This window comes from Neoarius graeffei, chromosome 25 (assembly GCF_027579695.1).
Source record: "Neoarius graeffei isolate fNeoGra1 chromosome 25, fNeoGra1.pri, whole genome shotgun sequence".
In the NCBI taxonomy this organism is placed as follows: Eukaryota; Metazoa; Chordata; class Actinopteri; order Siluriformes; family Ariidae; genus Neoarius; species Neoarius graeffei.
The window spans coordinates 23,430,557-23,447,806 of NC_083593.1; the positions used below are offsets into that span (position 1 = coordinate 23,430,557).

Sequence of the window (17,250 nt, forward strand, 5' to 3'; positions counted from 1 at the left end):
AAAAAGAACATTGCTGCTCGTCTGCAGTTTGCTAAAGATCACGTGGACAAGCCAGAAGGCTATTGGAAAAATCTTTTGTGGATGGATGAGACCAAAATAGAACTTTTTGGTTTAAATGAGAAGCGTTATGTTTGGAGAAAGGAAAACACTGCATTCCAGCATAAGAACCTTATCCCATTTGTGAAGCATGGTGGTGGTAGTATCATGGTTTGGGCCGATTTTGCTGCATCTGGGCCAGGATGGCTTACTATCATTGATGGAACAATGAATTCTGAATTATACCAGCAAATTCTAAAGGAAAATGTCCAGACATCTGTCCATGAACTGAATCTCAAGAGAAGGTGGGTCATGCAGCAAGACAACAACCCTAAGCACACAAGTCATTCTACCAAAGAATGGTTAAAGAAGACAATGTTTTGGAATGGCCAAGTCAAAGTCCTGACCTTAATCCAATCAAAATGTTGTGGAAGGACCTGAAGCAAGCAGTTAATGTGAGAAAACCCACCAACATCCCAGAGTTGAAGTTGTTCTGTATGGAGGAATGGGCTAAAATTCCTCCAAGCCATTGTGCAGGACTGATCAACAGTTACCAGAAACATTTACTTGCAGTTATTGCTGCATAAGGGGGTCACACCAGATACTAAAAGCAAAGGTTCACATACTTTTGCTACTCAACATATAATATTGGATCATTTTCCTCAATAAATAAATGACCAAGTATAATATTTTTGTCTCATTTGTTTAACTGGGTTCTCTTTATCTACTTTTAGGACTTGTGTTAAAATCTGATGACGTTTTACTGCAGGTCATATTTATGCAGAAACATAGAAAATTCTAAAGGGTTCACAAACTTTCAAGCACCACTGTAAAAATTATGAAAGAAAATGCTGTTCCTAAAAGCACTAATGATGCGATGAAGTTTGGTCTAAAACTCTTCAAAGGTAAGGTGGAATGGTGATTAATTTTATCTATTTCAAAACAAAGTATTTTATGTGACTCAACATAGATAAGTGATGCAAGTCTGCGCGCATTACATTTGCATGGTACTTTTGAAGATTGAAATAAATTATTTTTAAAAACAATTATGATTTATTTCTTTATTTTAATAATCACCTGTGTATTTATACTAAAACAGTTATCTGCCTCAGGTTCAGTGAATATCGGTGAATAGTAACCTCAACTTCGTTTCGGTTATTATTCACTGAAGTTCACTTTGCCTTCAGTGAATAATTGTTGTATATACAGTATACAGTGTGTGTGATTGCCAAAAGTATTTGCTCACCCATCCAAATTATCGGAATCAGGTGTTCCAATCACTTCCATGGCCACAGGTATGACCTAGGCATGCAGACTGTTTTTACAGTTTGGAGCTGGCCCCTTCCTCTTCCAACATGACTGTGCACTAGTGCACAAAGCAAGGTCCATAAAGACATGGATGACAGAGTCTGGTGTGGATGAACTTGACTGGCCTGCACAGAGTCCTGACCTCAACCTGATAGAACACCTTTGGGATGAATTAGAGCGGAGACTGAGAGCCAGGCCTTCTCATCCAACATCAGTGTGTGACCTCACAAATGCGCTTCTGGAAGAATGGTCAAAAATTCCCATAAACACACTCCTAAACCTTGTGGACAGCCGTCCCAGAAGAGTTGAAGCTGTTCTAGCTGCAAAGGGTGGACCGACATCATATTGAACCCTATGGATTAGGAATGGGATGTCACTTAAGCTCATATGTGAGTCAAGGCAGGTGAGCAAATACTTTTGGCAATATAGTGTGTGTATATATATATATATATATATATATATATATATATATATATATATATATATATATATATATTACACACACACATATGTGTATATATATATATATATATATATATATATATATATATATATATATATATATATATATATATATATGTGTGTGTGTGTGTGTGTGTGTGTGTGTGTAAAATATATATATATATGTGTGTGTGTGTGTGTGTGTGTGTGTGTGTAAAAAATATATATATATATATATATATATATATATATATATATATATATATATATATATACACACATTATATACACAAAAAATTACGTAAATATTTACATAAATTATATACATACAGGTCACACACATGCACGCACACATGCATACACAATACATGCAAAAGAAACACTATCTATCTATCTATCTATCTATCTATCTATCTATCTATCTATCTATCTATCTATCTATTTTTCAGCAATGGGAACAGTGAAACAGCATATGTTTCACTCGCCAATCCAGACCAAATGAACTGCACCTTTGGTATGTGGAGCAAATATAGTGGCAATATGTGCTCCTTTTACAGTTGATTATTCAGGATCATTATTTCTTTCATCCTTAGTGTAGCCTGTTTTATGATACAGTATAATGTCTATTGTTCAAATAATGAGGTAGATAAAATATGTATACACAACTGCACTGGACTCACAATATTCATATGAATGTCTTTATAATTAGACATAATTATAATTTAATTTAAAATTTAAAATCATACATAATGACTAATTTTGAATGGAGTAATGAATGATACACTGATCAGACCATTATATAACTTTCTCATATGGCATGCTATCACATTTGAAGTTTATTTTAATTCTTTTACTCCTCAGGAAATCAACCAAATTCTTGTAACTGTTCTTCCTCTTGCAACAGTACCGGTGAGAGAATATATAAATTAATATATTGCGAATTAATAATTAGGATTTCAACTCAAGCTACCTTTCTCTGTGTTATTTCTTATAGCTGCCTATTATAGTTTGGAAACTAAAACTGCAGACTTCAAATTTAATATGACACAAGTGAGTTTTCTGGTGAAGCTGTATTGGGTGCCTTCAACACACTCCATAAGTTTAAAATCATATGAACTCTACTAGCTTATGTTGGAAGGAAGGACACAACTGATTATTTTCTTTTTCCACAGATATTAACAAATTCCACATGTAACATCACTAAGTAAGTATCTATCCATCTATCCACGCACTTTATTAGGAATACCTGTACATTTACTCATTCATGCAATTATCAAACTTGAGGCAGATGGGCTGCCTCAGCTGAAGACCATGATGGGTTCTACTTTTGTCAGAGAAGAACAGAATGTCACCAAAACTGGACAGTTGAAAACTGAAAAAATGTAGCATGGTTTAATGAATCTCAGTTTCTGCTGAAGCACACAGATAGTAGGGTCAGAATTTGGTGCCAGCAACATGAAACCATGGACCCAGCCTGCTTGGTGTCAACAGTCCAGGTTGGTGTATGTGATGTAATGGTGTGGAGAATGTTTTCTTGGCACACTTTCGGCTTGTTAATACCAATCAATTATCACTTTAATGCCTACTTGAGTATTGTTGCTGACCATGTGCATCCCTTTATGGCCACAATTTACACATCTTTTAATGGCTATTCCAGCATGATAATGCATCATGTCACAAAGCAAAAGTCACCACAAACTGGTTTCATGAACATGACAATGAGTTCAGTGTTCTTCACTGGCTTTCCAAATAGAACACATTTGGGATGCTGCAGAATGGGAGATTCACAGCATGAAGCCTCAACTCTTCATGGCATGGATTCCACAAGATGTTGGGAACATTTCTTTGAGATTCTGGCTGATGTTGACATAATTACATTACATGATGACAGGAATCATGGGCACAGCCTCAAATAAATTGAACAGTTAAAGGCTAGAAAAAAGACCAGGTGAGTTTTTTTTTAATTATTATTCTGATCTTTAACTGTCCAGGTGTGCCTGTGCCCATGATAATCTCAGATGCCTGTTCTTGGCTGACAGGAGTTGAACCTGATATGGTCTTCTGTTGTTGTGGCCCATCCACCTCAAGGTTTGATGTGTTGTGTGTTCTGAGATGCTTTTCATTTCTTTTTCCAAGGTTGTAAAGAATGATTATTTGAGTTACTATAAACTTTGCATCAGCTCAGACTAGTCTAGTCATTCTCTTCCGATTTCTCTCATCAATAAGGTGTTTCACAGCCTGCTGGCCCTCCACATACAGGATGTTTTTTTGTTTGTTTGTTTTCACCATTCTGTGTAAACTCTAGAGACTGTTGTGTGTGAAATTCCCAGGCAATCAGCAGTTTATGAAATACTCAAACCAGCCATTCTGGTACAATCCTTGCTACAATCAAAATTCACAGAGATCACACTTATATTTGTTAACATTAAATGAAGCTCTTGACCTGTATCTGCAGGATTTTTGCATTGTGCTGCTTAACAGTTGGTACAGTGTTCCTCTGTACCTCTAGTCATTGTGGCCAAACAACTCGATTTTTGTCTTCACTGACTATAAAACTTTCCTGCAGAGGGCTTTTTCTTTGTCTGTGTGGTCAGCTGCAAACTTTAGCTGATGTCATGTCAACTCATATCCAGAATTCCATTTCCCAGAATGCGCAACAGTCTTCTAACATGGCTGCTACTTCTCTATTCACCTGCATTCCCACCACAGAAGCAGTCAAATCTGTTAGAAAACGACTCCTTCAAGACAGCACCTTACTGGATCGAACGAACCTCACCATGGACCAGATTTGCACCCTGCTTGACCTCTGCCTGACCACCACCTATTTCCAGTTTAATGAAAGTTTCTACAGAAAAAAGCATGGATGCGCCATGGGCTCACCAGTGTCCCCTATTGTGGCCAATCTATACATGGAGGAAGTGGAACATAAAGCTTTGACCACTTTTTCAGGAGTTGCTCCCAGCCACTGGTTCAGATATGTGGATGACACCTGGGTTAAAATCAAAACCCATGAGGTGGAAGCCTTTAAGCACATCAGTGCAGTGGATATCAACATCAATTTCACTTGGGAGGACATAAGTGGGAATAATCTAGCCTTCTTGGATTGTGATGTACACATTAGACAAGACAGAACCCTTAGCATCGAGGTCTACCAGAAACCCACACAAGCAGATCAGTACCTACTCTTCAACTCACACCACCCACTGGAACACAAATTGGGGGTCATTAGGACCTTGCATCTCAGGGCTCAGAACATTCCTACAATGGTACAGGGAAAAGAGGAGGAGTAAAATCACATCAAGAAAGCACTTCAGAACTGCAGGTATCCCAACTGGGCTTTCTTCAAGAGCAGAAAAAGGAACATAATGGACAAGGAGGATAACAGGAACAAAAGCAAGAACATTGTCATTCCCTACATTTCTGGTCTATCTGAGAAACTCAGGAGGATCTTCTACAAATACAACATTCCGGTACATTTCAGACCCAGTAACACCCTGAAGAAGAAACTGGTCCACCCTAAGGACAGAATAGCTAGACACAAACAGGACAACATAGTGTATGCAATTCAGTGCAGTGAGGAATGCACGGACTTGTATATTGGGGGACAAAAAACAACCGCTTCACAGGCGCATGGCTCAACACAGGAGAGCTAGTTCCTCAGGCCAGGACTCTGCTGTCTGTCTTCATCTTAACAACAAAGGACACTCATTTCAGGATTGCAACGTATGCATTTTAGCCAGAGAGTATCGTTGGTATGAGTGAGGAGTTAAAGAAGCCATTTTTGTCAACTTGGAATGGCCATCACTGAACAGAGGTGGTGGTCTAAGACACCGTTTATCAGCCACCTACAATGCAGTCCTTGGCACACTTTCCAGACAACTGAATGCACACCAAAACCCAGCTGTTTTCAGTGACTCACAGGAGGACAGAGAGAACCAACAACCATTGATCACCCCAATGACTCTCTAGGCCATTCACACCCAGCCCCCAGTGACCCACACCAACAGGATGACTCAACAACACCTTAGGATTGCTTTTCATCCATGAGAGGATAAATACCTGATACTCCCTATTAGTCAGACAGAACTGAAGAAGCCTTTCGGATGAAAGGTGAAACGTCTTCAAGAATCTTCAAGCGAGTCCAGTTGCTCTCTTTTACCACCCACAGACTACACACACACACACACACACACACACACACACACACATGCTGCAAAGTATCGCTCAGTACACTTGTGTCTGTTTGTACTAAGCCTTTTATTTTGCATGATTGTTTATCTGGACTTTGACTTACATTTTGGATTTTGCCTTTTGTCTCTGCCTACTCTTGTCTGTTTGTACATCACATGACCACTACTTGTTTACTGTTTTTGATATTGCCTGACAGTTTGGATTTGTTTACCAGCCAGCTGTCATTAAAACTTCATCTGAATTTCATCCTTCTGTGACCTGCATTTGTGATAGTTGAGTTTGAAGGTGTCGATTGTTGGAGCCTCTCAGTCCATGGCAATGTAAAATTGTTTGACTTGTACACCAAATTCTTTTTTTCTATTAAACTTGTATGTTTCACAGACATTCAGCTGCAGAAAAAGAATAGTTCAACAAAATCACTGAAAGCCTAATATTGCCGTGACATTCCTTTCCATGCATGATGATACTCATGTCCATGTATGTAAACTTATGACCGCATCTGTGTGTGTGTGTGTGTGTGTGTGTGTGTGTGTGTGTGTGTGTGTGTGTGTTTTTCATTTAGTCTTGGTTGCCAAGCTTTGAAGAACATTTCCCAAATATATGAAGTAAGTATCTTTGAGTTAGAAGTAAAAGCATTTGTTAATATTTTAAAAATTAATCTTTATAATGGTATATATTTTGTTCATATAGAATTCTACTGTGACATGTAAAAGAAGGTAAATTTGCTTTCAACTTTGTCTATAAAAATTTACCTTTGCATTTGTTAGTTGATTTTGTCCAAATCAATTTATTATTGAGAGAAGATGCAAGGAATTTAGGGTTAAAATCTTGCTTACAATCAATAGCTTATACCTCATTCCCACTCAGAGTGAAAACCATATATTTGCTGTTATTATGCTGTAATGGTGTCCTGTGGGAATCAGAGCAAAATAGTAAAGTTGAAATGTTAGGTCAACAGGAGATAGACTAGTAACATTTACGGGAACCTGTCATGGCTTCCATGGGAATTGGAACAGATTTACATGTTGTGGCATTGCTGGTGGTGTTGTAAATGTAGTGATATTGCAGTGGCACTACTCATACTGCCTCAGTGTAAAGCAAATGGCAGCAAACTCAACAAGCAAAGAAAACATTGGCAGATACAGTGGGACTGCCATAGCCGCAGGGATACATTCCAAGATCTAACACAGATAACCAAAACCACAGATAGACGTGAACCATAGCTTGTTTTTCATGTGCATACCTATGATAAAGTTTCATTTATAAATTACACATAATATGACAACATCCATCCATTATCTGTAGCCACTTATCCTGTTCTACAGGGTCGCAGGCAAGCTGGAGCCTATCCCAGCTGACTCTGAGTGAGAGGCAGGGTACACCCTGGACAAGTCGCCAGATCATCACAGGGCTGATACAGAGACAAAACAACCATTCACACTCACCCTATGGTCAATTTAGAGCCACCAATTAACCTAACCTGCATGTCTTGACTGTGGGGGAAACCGGAGCACCCGGAAGAAACCCACACAGACACGGGGAGAACATGCAAAATCCACACAGAAAGGCCCTCACCAGCCGCTGGGCTCGAACCCAGGACCTTCTTGCTGTGAGGTAACAGCGCTAACCACTATACCACCATGCTGCCCAATATAACAACAGTAATAATAAAACAATATACTGTTATAAAAAACGTTATGTGAATGTGTACTCACAATGTACTGAATGAACGGGATTCTAACTTTTCCACTTAATATTTTTATCATCGTTTCTGAGCCGTGGACAAGTGCCCCCCCCCCCCCGGTTTTCTCCCTAATTTAGATAGGGAGAATTCCCACCCACTTGTCAGAATGCAGGCACTGACGGATGTAAATGCAGAGGAGAGTGGGGAAGCAGACTGTTGACAATGTCAAAAGTATAGACTAGACGCGAGGTCAGGAAGCAAGTGAGGGTTGGGCTATCAGCAAGCAACATAGAATAGATAAGACAAAGAGCGTGAACGAAATAAGGCTAGCAAAGGTCAGAAAATCAAGAGGCAGATAGAGAATAGCAAGGCTTGGTATGGACTGGATGAAACAGGACAATACTTTGCATGGGAGTGGTGTTTGAGAGTGGCTTAAATAGGGAAGAGCTAGTTAGGGAGATGAGTGTCAGCTGTGATTAATACTCTGGTGACAGAGGGTGCTGTGGATCTTGGGGCTTGTAGTTCTGAGTGGCCATGTTTGTAGTTTGTGTGTCTTCGGCAGGTTTACTGACAGGGCCCCCCAGGTGCTCCCTCTGGGAGCTGAAGTTTTTCGAGGATGCCCCCTACCTCAAGGTGCTGGTTTGTGTGGATGTTGGGCATGGAATTCTTGTCTGAGGAGAGGGTCTAGAATGTCTTTGGCAAGAACCCAGATTCTTTCTTCTGGTCCATAACCTTCCCAATCTACCAGGTTTTTGACCTGTCCTCTTCTATGTCTGGAACCGAGGATCTTATTTACCTGGTAGATGGGTTCCCCCTCTAGAAAGTGTTCAGGGTGTTCTTGGACTGGAGTGTTTTCAGCGAGATGGCCCAGGATAGCTGGTTTAAGGTTGGAGACATGAAACGTGGGGGATAACCTGCTGTGAGGGGGGAGTTCTAGGCAATAGGAAACTTCGTTAACGTGCTGTATGGCCCAATGTAGCATTGCTGAAGCTTTCTGCAGGTGTTGAGCTCTCTAAGATTTCTAGTGGTCACCCATACTCTGTCGCCCAGGGAAAAGTCTGGATTTTCTCCTCTGTGTTTGTTTACATATTCTTTATACTTAGCATTGATTGTTTCAAGACATTGGTGAACCTCCTCCCATATAATTTGGCTGCATGTGAACCAATCCTCCATGGCCCATACTTGGCTTGGTGCATTGTCCCAGGGGGACAGGGGTGGTTGGTAGCTGAGTATGCACTGAAATGGTGTTAATTGTGTTGTGGGAGTTTTGTGCATGCTTGGCCCATGAGAGAAAGCATGCCCAGTCCCCCTGGTTGTGCATGCAGAGGATTCTCAGGAAGCAGCAGATTTCCTGGTTTGCTCTCTCAACCTGGCCATTGGGTTGTGGGTGGTAGCTTGATGTAAGACTCACTGTGACCCCTAACCTCTCCATAAAGCAGGTCCAGAAGCAAGAAATGAATTGTGAGCCTTGGTCACTGACTAGATCCTCTGGGATGTCATAGTACCTAAACACATACTGGAAGAGGAGTTCTGCTGTCTGAGATGCTGTTGGGATGCCTAGTAAGGGAATGAGCTGAAGGGCCTTCGAGAAGCGGTCAATGGTTACCATAATGGTAGTGTTCTTTTCTGAGGGAGGGAGGTCCATGATGAAGTCAATGGCTATATGGAACCAGGGTCTCTGAGGAATGGGGAGGGGGCACAATTTGCCAGCAGGAGGGGTTCTAGGAACTTTAGCCTGAACACACGTAGAACAAGAAGCTATGAACTGGTTAATTTCAGTAAGCATGTTTTCCCACCAATACTTATTCTTTAGCATTAGATGGGTGCAGTGACTGCCAGGATGACCTGTGGTGGGTGACAAATGGGCCCATGTGATTAGTCGACCTCAAAATCGCTTGGGCACGCAGAATAGACCAGGTGGAAGGTTATTTGGAAGAATTTGTAGTTGAACGTTCCTTATCTCTCGGTCCAGGTCCCAGATGATGGATTGTACGAAACATTGAGTTGGAAGAATGGGGTGGTTTACAGAATCTTGGTGCATGGAACCAAAACTGCAAGATAGAGCATCGACCTTGGTGTTCTTGCAGCCGGGGTGAAAATGTAATGGTGAAATTGAACCTCATGAAGAACAGTGCCCACCTGGCCTGGCGAGGGTTTAGCCTCTTGGCTTTCTTGAGGTATTCCAGATTCTTGTGGTCCGTGAGAATGATAAAAGGGTGACTAGTTCCTCTCTGCAGAAGAAAGTTTCTTCGAGAAGAAAGCTATGGGATGTAGTCTCTGTTTCTCATCAAACCACTGAGACAGAATCGCGCCTATTCCCATGTCAGATACCACTTCTACTGTAAACAATTTAGTGGGATCTGGATGCTGGAGGACCAGAGCAGATGTGAAGACCTGCTTGAGATGCTGAAATACTTCTTCAGCCTTGGGGTTCCACTGGAGGCGCTTTGGTCCCTTCTTCAGCAAATTCATTAAGGGGGTAGCTACAGCGCCGAAGCCCCTGATGAACCAGTGGTAGAAATTTGTGAACCCCCAAAAACACTGAAGCTCTCTTACAGTGTGGGCCAGGATGTAACCGCAGAGACCTTGGAGGAGTCCATGCTAACTCCTTCAGTGCTTATAATATATCCTAGGAAGGAGATTTGAACCGGGCGGCACGGTGGTGTAGTGGTTAGCGCTGTCGCCTCACAGCAAGAAGGTCCTGGGTTCGAGCCCCGGGGCCGGCGAGGGCCTTTCTGTGTGGAGTTTGCATGTTCTCCCCGTGTCCGCGTGGGTTTCCTCCGGGTGCTCTGGTTTCCCCCACAGTCCAAAGACATGCAGGTTAGGTTAACTGGTGACTCTAAATTGACCGTAGGTGTGAATGTGAGTGTGAATGGTTGTCTGTGTCTATGTGTCAGCCCTGTGATGACCTGGCGACTTGTCCAGGGTGTACCCCGCCTTTCGCCCATAGTCAGCTGGGATAGGCTCCAGCTTGCCTGTGACCCTGTAGAAGGATAAAGCGGCTAGAGATAATGAGATGAGATTTGAACCTGATGAAACTTGCATTTCTCGGCTTTGATATAGAGGTGATTTTCTAGTAGGCGGTCCAGGATGGTTCTGACATGTTTCTGGTGACTTTCTTCATCTGGGGAGTAGATCAAGATGTCATCAATGTATGCAATGGCATATCTACCTAGCATGTCCTGTAGCACGTCATTGATGGAGCACTGGAACATGCTAGGTGCCGAAGAAAGACCATATGGCATCACCTGATACTCAAAATAGCTGGTGGTTGTGCTAAAAGTGGTCTCCCATTCATCACCCTTTTTGATCCTGATCAAGTTGTATGCACTGCGGAGATCCAACTTGGAAAAGATCATAGCTGATCTCAGTTGTTCTAGTGCTGCAGGAACTAGTGGAAGAGGGTAGGGGTATTTTACAGATATCTGGTTCAAACCTCTATAATCAATACATGGCCAGAGTCCGCTGCCTCATTTCTCCACAAAAAATGGCTGCAGAAGCAGGAGATTTGGACAGGAGGATGTATATTTGCTTAAGGGCCTCTTGGATGTACTCCTCCATTGTGGTGTGTTCCTTCTGGGACAGGGGGTAGATATGCCCCCATGGTAGTGACATGCCTGGCAGTAGGTCAATAGCGCAGTCATAGGGCCAATGTGGTGGTAGCCCGCATGCCTTTCCCTTGCTAAAGACCTCCTGCAGGTCCATATAACACTCTGGGACACCATCCAGGGAGTCAGGCTGAGGACTCTCCACAGTAGTGGATGAAAGCTTGACTTGGAGACAAGAGATACAATTCTGAAAACAAGTTGGAGACCATTGGAGAATTTCCTTGTTCTGCCATGAAATCAAGGGATCGTGAAGCTGCAACCATGGATAGCCAAGAATAAGATTGTGACTTACAGTATTAGTGCCATAGAGCAAGATGTGTTCAGAATGCAGAATGCCCACTTGGATGTGGAGTGGCGTGGTCCGTGAAGTGATGAAGCCATCTTCTATTGGTCCTCTGTCAATGGTCCTAATGCTGAGTGCGCTCTGCAGGGGGATTGTGGGCAGGTTGAATTTCTGCATGATAGAGCAGCTGATGAGGTTTCCTTCCACCCCTGAATCGATAAAAGCACACAGGACGTGTATGGAGCCATTCAGCTTCAGTAATACTGGCACTTTAAAAGACCTGGAATTAAATTTTCTCACCGGACTCACAGTGCATGTCGAACCTTCTGCTGGAGCTGTACAAGACAGACAAATGGGACAGTGGTTGAGCTGATGCTCGGAACTCCCACAGTAGAAGCACAAACCCTCTCTTCTCCTTCTTTCATGCTCAGAGCAGGACAGCCGGGTGCATGAGATCTCCATGGGCAAACTGTCCTCAGAAGTTGTGATAGGCTTAGCACTTTTCTGAATGGAAGGGCGGTGTGCCAACAGATGATCGAGTCAAATGACTAAATGGATAAGAGAGTCCAGCATGAGTTGTTTGTCCCAGCAAGCTAGTTCACTAAGAATTGCAGGACATAGAACTTGGTGAAAGACGGCTTTCAAAGCAGGTTCGTTCCATCCACTGGCTGCTGCTAGTGTTCTGAAGTCGAAAGCATATTCTGCCATGCTTCACGGACCTTGTGGAATGGACAGCAGACTTTCACCGATTTCCTCCAGTTCATGGTCGAAAACTCTCTTAATAACTCTTCATAAGAAGTGGCTTGCTCTTGGTTCTTGTTCCACAATGCATTTGCCCAGCATAGCACTTTGCCAGTGAGGAAAGAAAGGAATTTGGTGATCTTATATTTATCGGAGAGGTTCGGCATGGTAGCGAAATACATGGAACATTGAAGCAAGAAACCCTTACAGTTGAGAGCATTTCCGGTGAACTTCTCAGGTGCAGGAAGTTGTAGTACAGGGCTGGGAAGACTCAGGGTGCAGTAGGAGGGCCTGCGACATCATGGTTGCTAGTTGCATCATATGGGTGTTGAGATCTGCTAGCATCTGTTGATGTTCTCCCAATAAGCATCCCTGAGCATTCAAAGCAGTCTGCTTCACCTCTTCTGCTACATCCATGGTGGCGAAGTATTCAGTCAGAATGCAGGCACTTACGGATATAAATGCAGAGGAGAGCAGGGAAGCAGACTGTCGACAATGCCAAAACGATAGACTAGAAGCGAAGTCAGGAAGCAAGTGAGGGTCAGGCAATCAGCAAACATCGTAGAATAGATGAGACAGCATGTAAATGAAATAGAGCTAGCAAAGGTCAGAAAATCAAGAGGCAGATAGAGAATAGCAAAGCTTGGTATGGACTGGATGAAACAGAATGATACTTCGCATTGGAACAGTGTTTGAGAGTGGCTTAAGTATGGGAAGAGCTAGTTAGGGAGATGAGTGTCAGCTGTGATTAATACTCTGGTGACAGAGGGTGCTGTGGATCTTGGGGCTTGTAGTTCTGAGTGTCCATGTTTGTAGTTTGTGTGTCTTTGGCAGGTTTACTGACACCACCAGATAGGCCTCCCCTATCACATGACAGCCACCAACCCCACCAACCAGGGAGTTGAAGGTCATCACATGCTTCCTCTGCATCTTTTTGAACTGCTGCTTATGCAATGTTAGGGGACAATGTAACACACTTAGAGGAAAGTGTTATCTGCCCGTTACTGTATAAATGAGCTCACATATAATGGATGGGGAGAGATTATGCCACCGTTCTCAGGGAGGGAGGCCAATTTTGCTCTATTAGGCTCCACTATGACATCATTGGCATTCAAACTAGCAATTTCCAGATGATAGTGCCACTTGGGAGCCTGCAGAAAACTTATTTACACAGGATAATCAAAGGAACAAAAAAAAAACAGACATGAAAAAGTGACAGGGTAAGTAAGGAACACAATGAGCATCTATATGGAAAATAAAAACAAACACAAGACAATCTAGCAGAAGCTGGGATTTAAATAAGGTGAGTAATAAGTGAAAGGAGTTGTGCATGGTTAAGGGTTAATAAGCAGGGTGTGTGGGAATTATAGTTTGAGGGTCATGCTTGTAGTCTGAAACCACAGTAACGGAGTCAGCAGATACAGCGGTCCCACTGTAAAAGCAAATATGCTATAAATAGCCTTTGCTTGAACAAAACAAGTCTTCATAAACAGGAAAATAACTCGCTCAACAGATATGTGATGCAGCTTGACTCATGCCATGTTGCTAACTAGCTAATGCCTCAGATTGGGCTTTTCACAATAATGGACTTGCCACCTCATTAATTATACGTCATATCCAGCTTCGCAAGGTTCATCCTCCATTTGCATTTCATTAAATACAATCAGGTGGGGGCGGCACGGTGGTGTAGTGGTTAGCGCTGTCGCCTCACAGCAAGAAGGTCCTGGGTTCGAGCCCCGGGGCCGGCGAGGGCCTTTCTGTGTGGAGTTTGCATGTTCTCCCCGTGTCCGCGTGGGTTTCCTCCGGGTGCTCCGGTTTCCCCCACAGTCCAAAGACATGCAGGTTAGGTTAACTGGTGACTCTAAATTGACCGTAGGTGTGAATGTGAGTGTGAATGGTTGTCTGTGTCTATGTGTCAGCCCTGTGATGACCTGGCGACTTGTCCAGGGTGTACCCCGCCTTTCGCCCGTAGTCAGCTGGGATAGGCTCCAGCTTGCCTGCGACCCTGTAGAAGGATAAAGCGGCTAGAGATAATGAGATGAGATGAGACAATCAGGTGGTAACATGATATCTGTTACTTTTGTTATGGGATTGGGAATTAAAATTTGTAATCTATTCTATGTTGTTTTATATCTCATACAATAATGGATTTCATATGTGAAAGGGGATTCAGAATATTAACCTGAGAGCTATCACATATTTGCGTATGTTTATATTAATCTGATGACAACAGAAATGCACAAATACTGCAAAGTTCCTTTTGCTTAAAATTAATACTCTTCATTTACTTGCTTGCAAAGATGCACCATCATTGTGAAACTAAGCAAAGCCATAGATGTGTGTTTACTCCACTCAGCATTACTGGGTGCATTCCAAAACCAGAGCGTCACTATCACTGATGGCACTGTCACCAGAGTGGGTATGTATATTACTTTTACAGCTTCAACAAAAGTAAAACTGTACTAAATGCATCTTCATTCTTTATGCATCTTCATGTTTTATACTGCATTTTACTTTATGGACTGTATTCAGGGTTGGCAACTGAAAGTCAGGGTCTTCAAAAGACAAGTTCAAAAGACATGCCAGTGTTTACACAGGACAGGGAAAGTTCTCTCCGTGTACAGTCAACTTATGCAGGCGTTTACACTTATTTTATGGGTGGCCCACCTGGATTATTAAAAGTTCCTGCATGTAGGTCATGCTTCTGAGGTTGGCAGATTTTCCTTGAGTAGAGGAACTAGAGATGGAGTTTTCCAGTAGTGTGTAAGCTACCACCTTTAAAGACAAGTACTTGCCTTTAACAGCCAAAAAAATCCCAAACCCCGAAAAGCTCTTTAGTTCTGTTATTAAAAGGTTTATGACACGCCTCACATGGTCCTCTGCATTGGATAATTTAATCGTTTGAACAGCCCATATTCCAGGCTTGGACCACAAATGGCCAATTCTTGTCCTGCTTTTAATTTCAGAATTTCACCAACTGTGTCCAGAGGCAGTGCCATCCAGCCTGACCTGCCCCATTCATTCAAACTGCACTAGATTAAGCAATAAATATTACTGCATAAGCAGTATAGAACAAGCAATATTACTGCTCAGGCTGTCTGTATAAACTTACTAGCTATGTCACCCCAACTAGCAATCTGTGAAGCTTCAACTTGCCTCACCGTATTTCATCTTGGTTTAACTTGCTTCCTATTTAATAATTCAGCAAGCTCCTCCTGCTGGCTCTTCCATGAAAGCATGGGGGTTTGCTGTGGCTCTCCCTGCTTTACCCTTTCCATGTATGCACATGGAAGGGCAGGAAGGTCCCAGAACAGAGCCACCCACCAAATGCAACTTGTTGCAAATATTGCAATGTAAATAAAGTTCCTTGATGAAAGTGGTCCTGACAGAAATCAAGCATAGCGTAGTTCTGGTAGGCCATGAAGTCAAGCTCAGCCCTCAATCCCAGCTACATCAGCTGACTACAGCTGATCACAAGCCAGCCCACATCAGCTGTCAGCTCAACTGATTCCCTTCTACACATTCTATTGGCATATTTCTCATAGAGTGCCTTATTTAAGCTGCTTTAACCTGCCTACCTTTGCTGCCTCCTCTGCAAGCCATTTTGCAACCCACCTCCACCCCAACTTCTCCCCTTTTATGCTGTCTGACTTTAATCAATATCATTTCTGTATCATTGATGCCTGCTCACAACCCAGTTCAGGCCACCTTCTTCCATTGTTCCATGGTCCAGTTCTGATGCTCACATGCCTATTGTAGGCACTTTCCTTGGTGGACAGGGGTCAGCATGAGTGCCCCGACCAGCGTGGTGGAAAAGTTTAATAAAAACTCCAGGCTGTTAGGAAGGAACAAACAGAAATATGAATTTATTGAAAAGATGAATTCAAAGTATACCTCTTGCAAGAGGCCTTTCTTGAATGAAATGATTTTCACCTGGAGAAGAGCACCCTTGCTTTCCCACACCCATCATTATATACTTGTCAAAATAACAATAGCACAACAGATATCTTCTTAGTGTCAGGGTATCCAGCCTCAGCACCCTCTCTATCACAAAACACTGTCTCTGCACGTATGTATGTTTTACTAACCTAGAAAATAGAACAAACAGCATTCTTCATCTTACATAAATATGAGACAGTGTCTGACCTTCCAAATATTTAAGAGACACAAGTTCTCTAAAAATTATATTCTTTCCCTATGCAGTGCCTTTCAAAGCTTACTTTTCTAAAGATCACTAAAAGCATATAAAAGCAAAAGAATCAGTCCAAAAATTAGATTTTCCTCTACACATTCCCCCTTTTATCAATTCTTTGATAACTATAATAAAGCAAAAAGTCTTTCCCTCATACAATCTTCTGTTTCCTGTATCTCCTGTACAGGCTTTCCAACAGGCACATCATTCACAGGGAAAATAGAAATGGTTACACTGTTGTTTTTGTGAGACATAGACATCTCTACACAAATGGCAACTTAACAGATAAGAAAATATGCAGAATCACGTTATGTAAACCAAATATAACCATCATTATAAAAATTACATTTCATAATGAACATCATTATTCAGCCAACAGTAAGCGTAAGTAAACACATTTATAGTTCATAATCGTCCACATTCGGAAAAGGGAGCTCATAACTGTCACAAGGCCTCTGTGAAATTTTCATCATTTCTCTCATACACTGAAGAACACACGGTACAATCAAACATGTCAAAAACAATACACACATATCACCAGTGTGAGTATAGTCAATAACCAATGTCCCCATCCATTACCTCATTGGAGAAACCATGAATACCAAGAATCGTCAACCGGTGGTGGAGCCATCACCACTTCTCGCATATGAGCAATGATGGAGGAGATGTTCTGATAGTTGTCTGGTATATAAAAACAAAAAGTTTTTAATATCTTACACACTCCACCTTTTTCTGCCAACAATGTGTCAAGTGCAAGTCTGTTTTG

The 17,250-nt window shown here is 42.1% G+C and overlaps 2 protein-coding genes across 8 annotated transcripts in view; both read left to right on the forward strand.

Annotated features, from left to right (window-relative positions):
- LOC132873196 (adhesion G-protein coupled receptor G2) overlaps positions 1–17,250 on the forward strand; it is a 194,613-nt gene that overhangs the window by 86,602 nt on the left and 90,761 nt on the right. For all 7 annotated transcript variants that reach the window (XM_060908529.1, XM_060908534.1, XM_060908535.1 and 4 more), the window contains 7 exons: positions 2,235–2,299; positions 2,647–2,694; positions 2,780–2,835; positions 2,958–2,989; positions 6,539–6,581; positions 6,667–6,692; positions 14,593–14,711. In XM_060908529.1, the coding sequence (XP_060764512.1) occupies positions 2,235–2,299; positions 2,647–2,694; positions 2,780–2,835; positions 2,958–2,989; positions 6,539–6,581; positions 6,667–6,692; positions 14,593–14,711 (389 nt within the window). The remainder of the gene's footprint in view (positions 1–2,234; positions 2,300–2,646; positions 2,695–2,779; positions 2,836–2,957; positions 2,990–6,538; positions 6,582–6,666; positions 6,693–14,592; positions 14,712–17,250) is intronic.
- The window catches only part of uspl1 (ubiquitin specific peptidase like 1), a 504,778-nt gene that overhangs the window by 74,746 nt on the left and 412,782 nt on the right, over positions 1–17,250 (forward strand). The window lies entirely within an intron of this gene.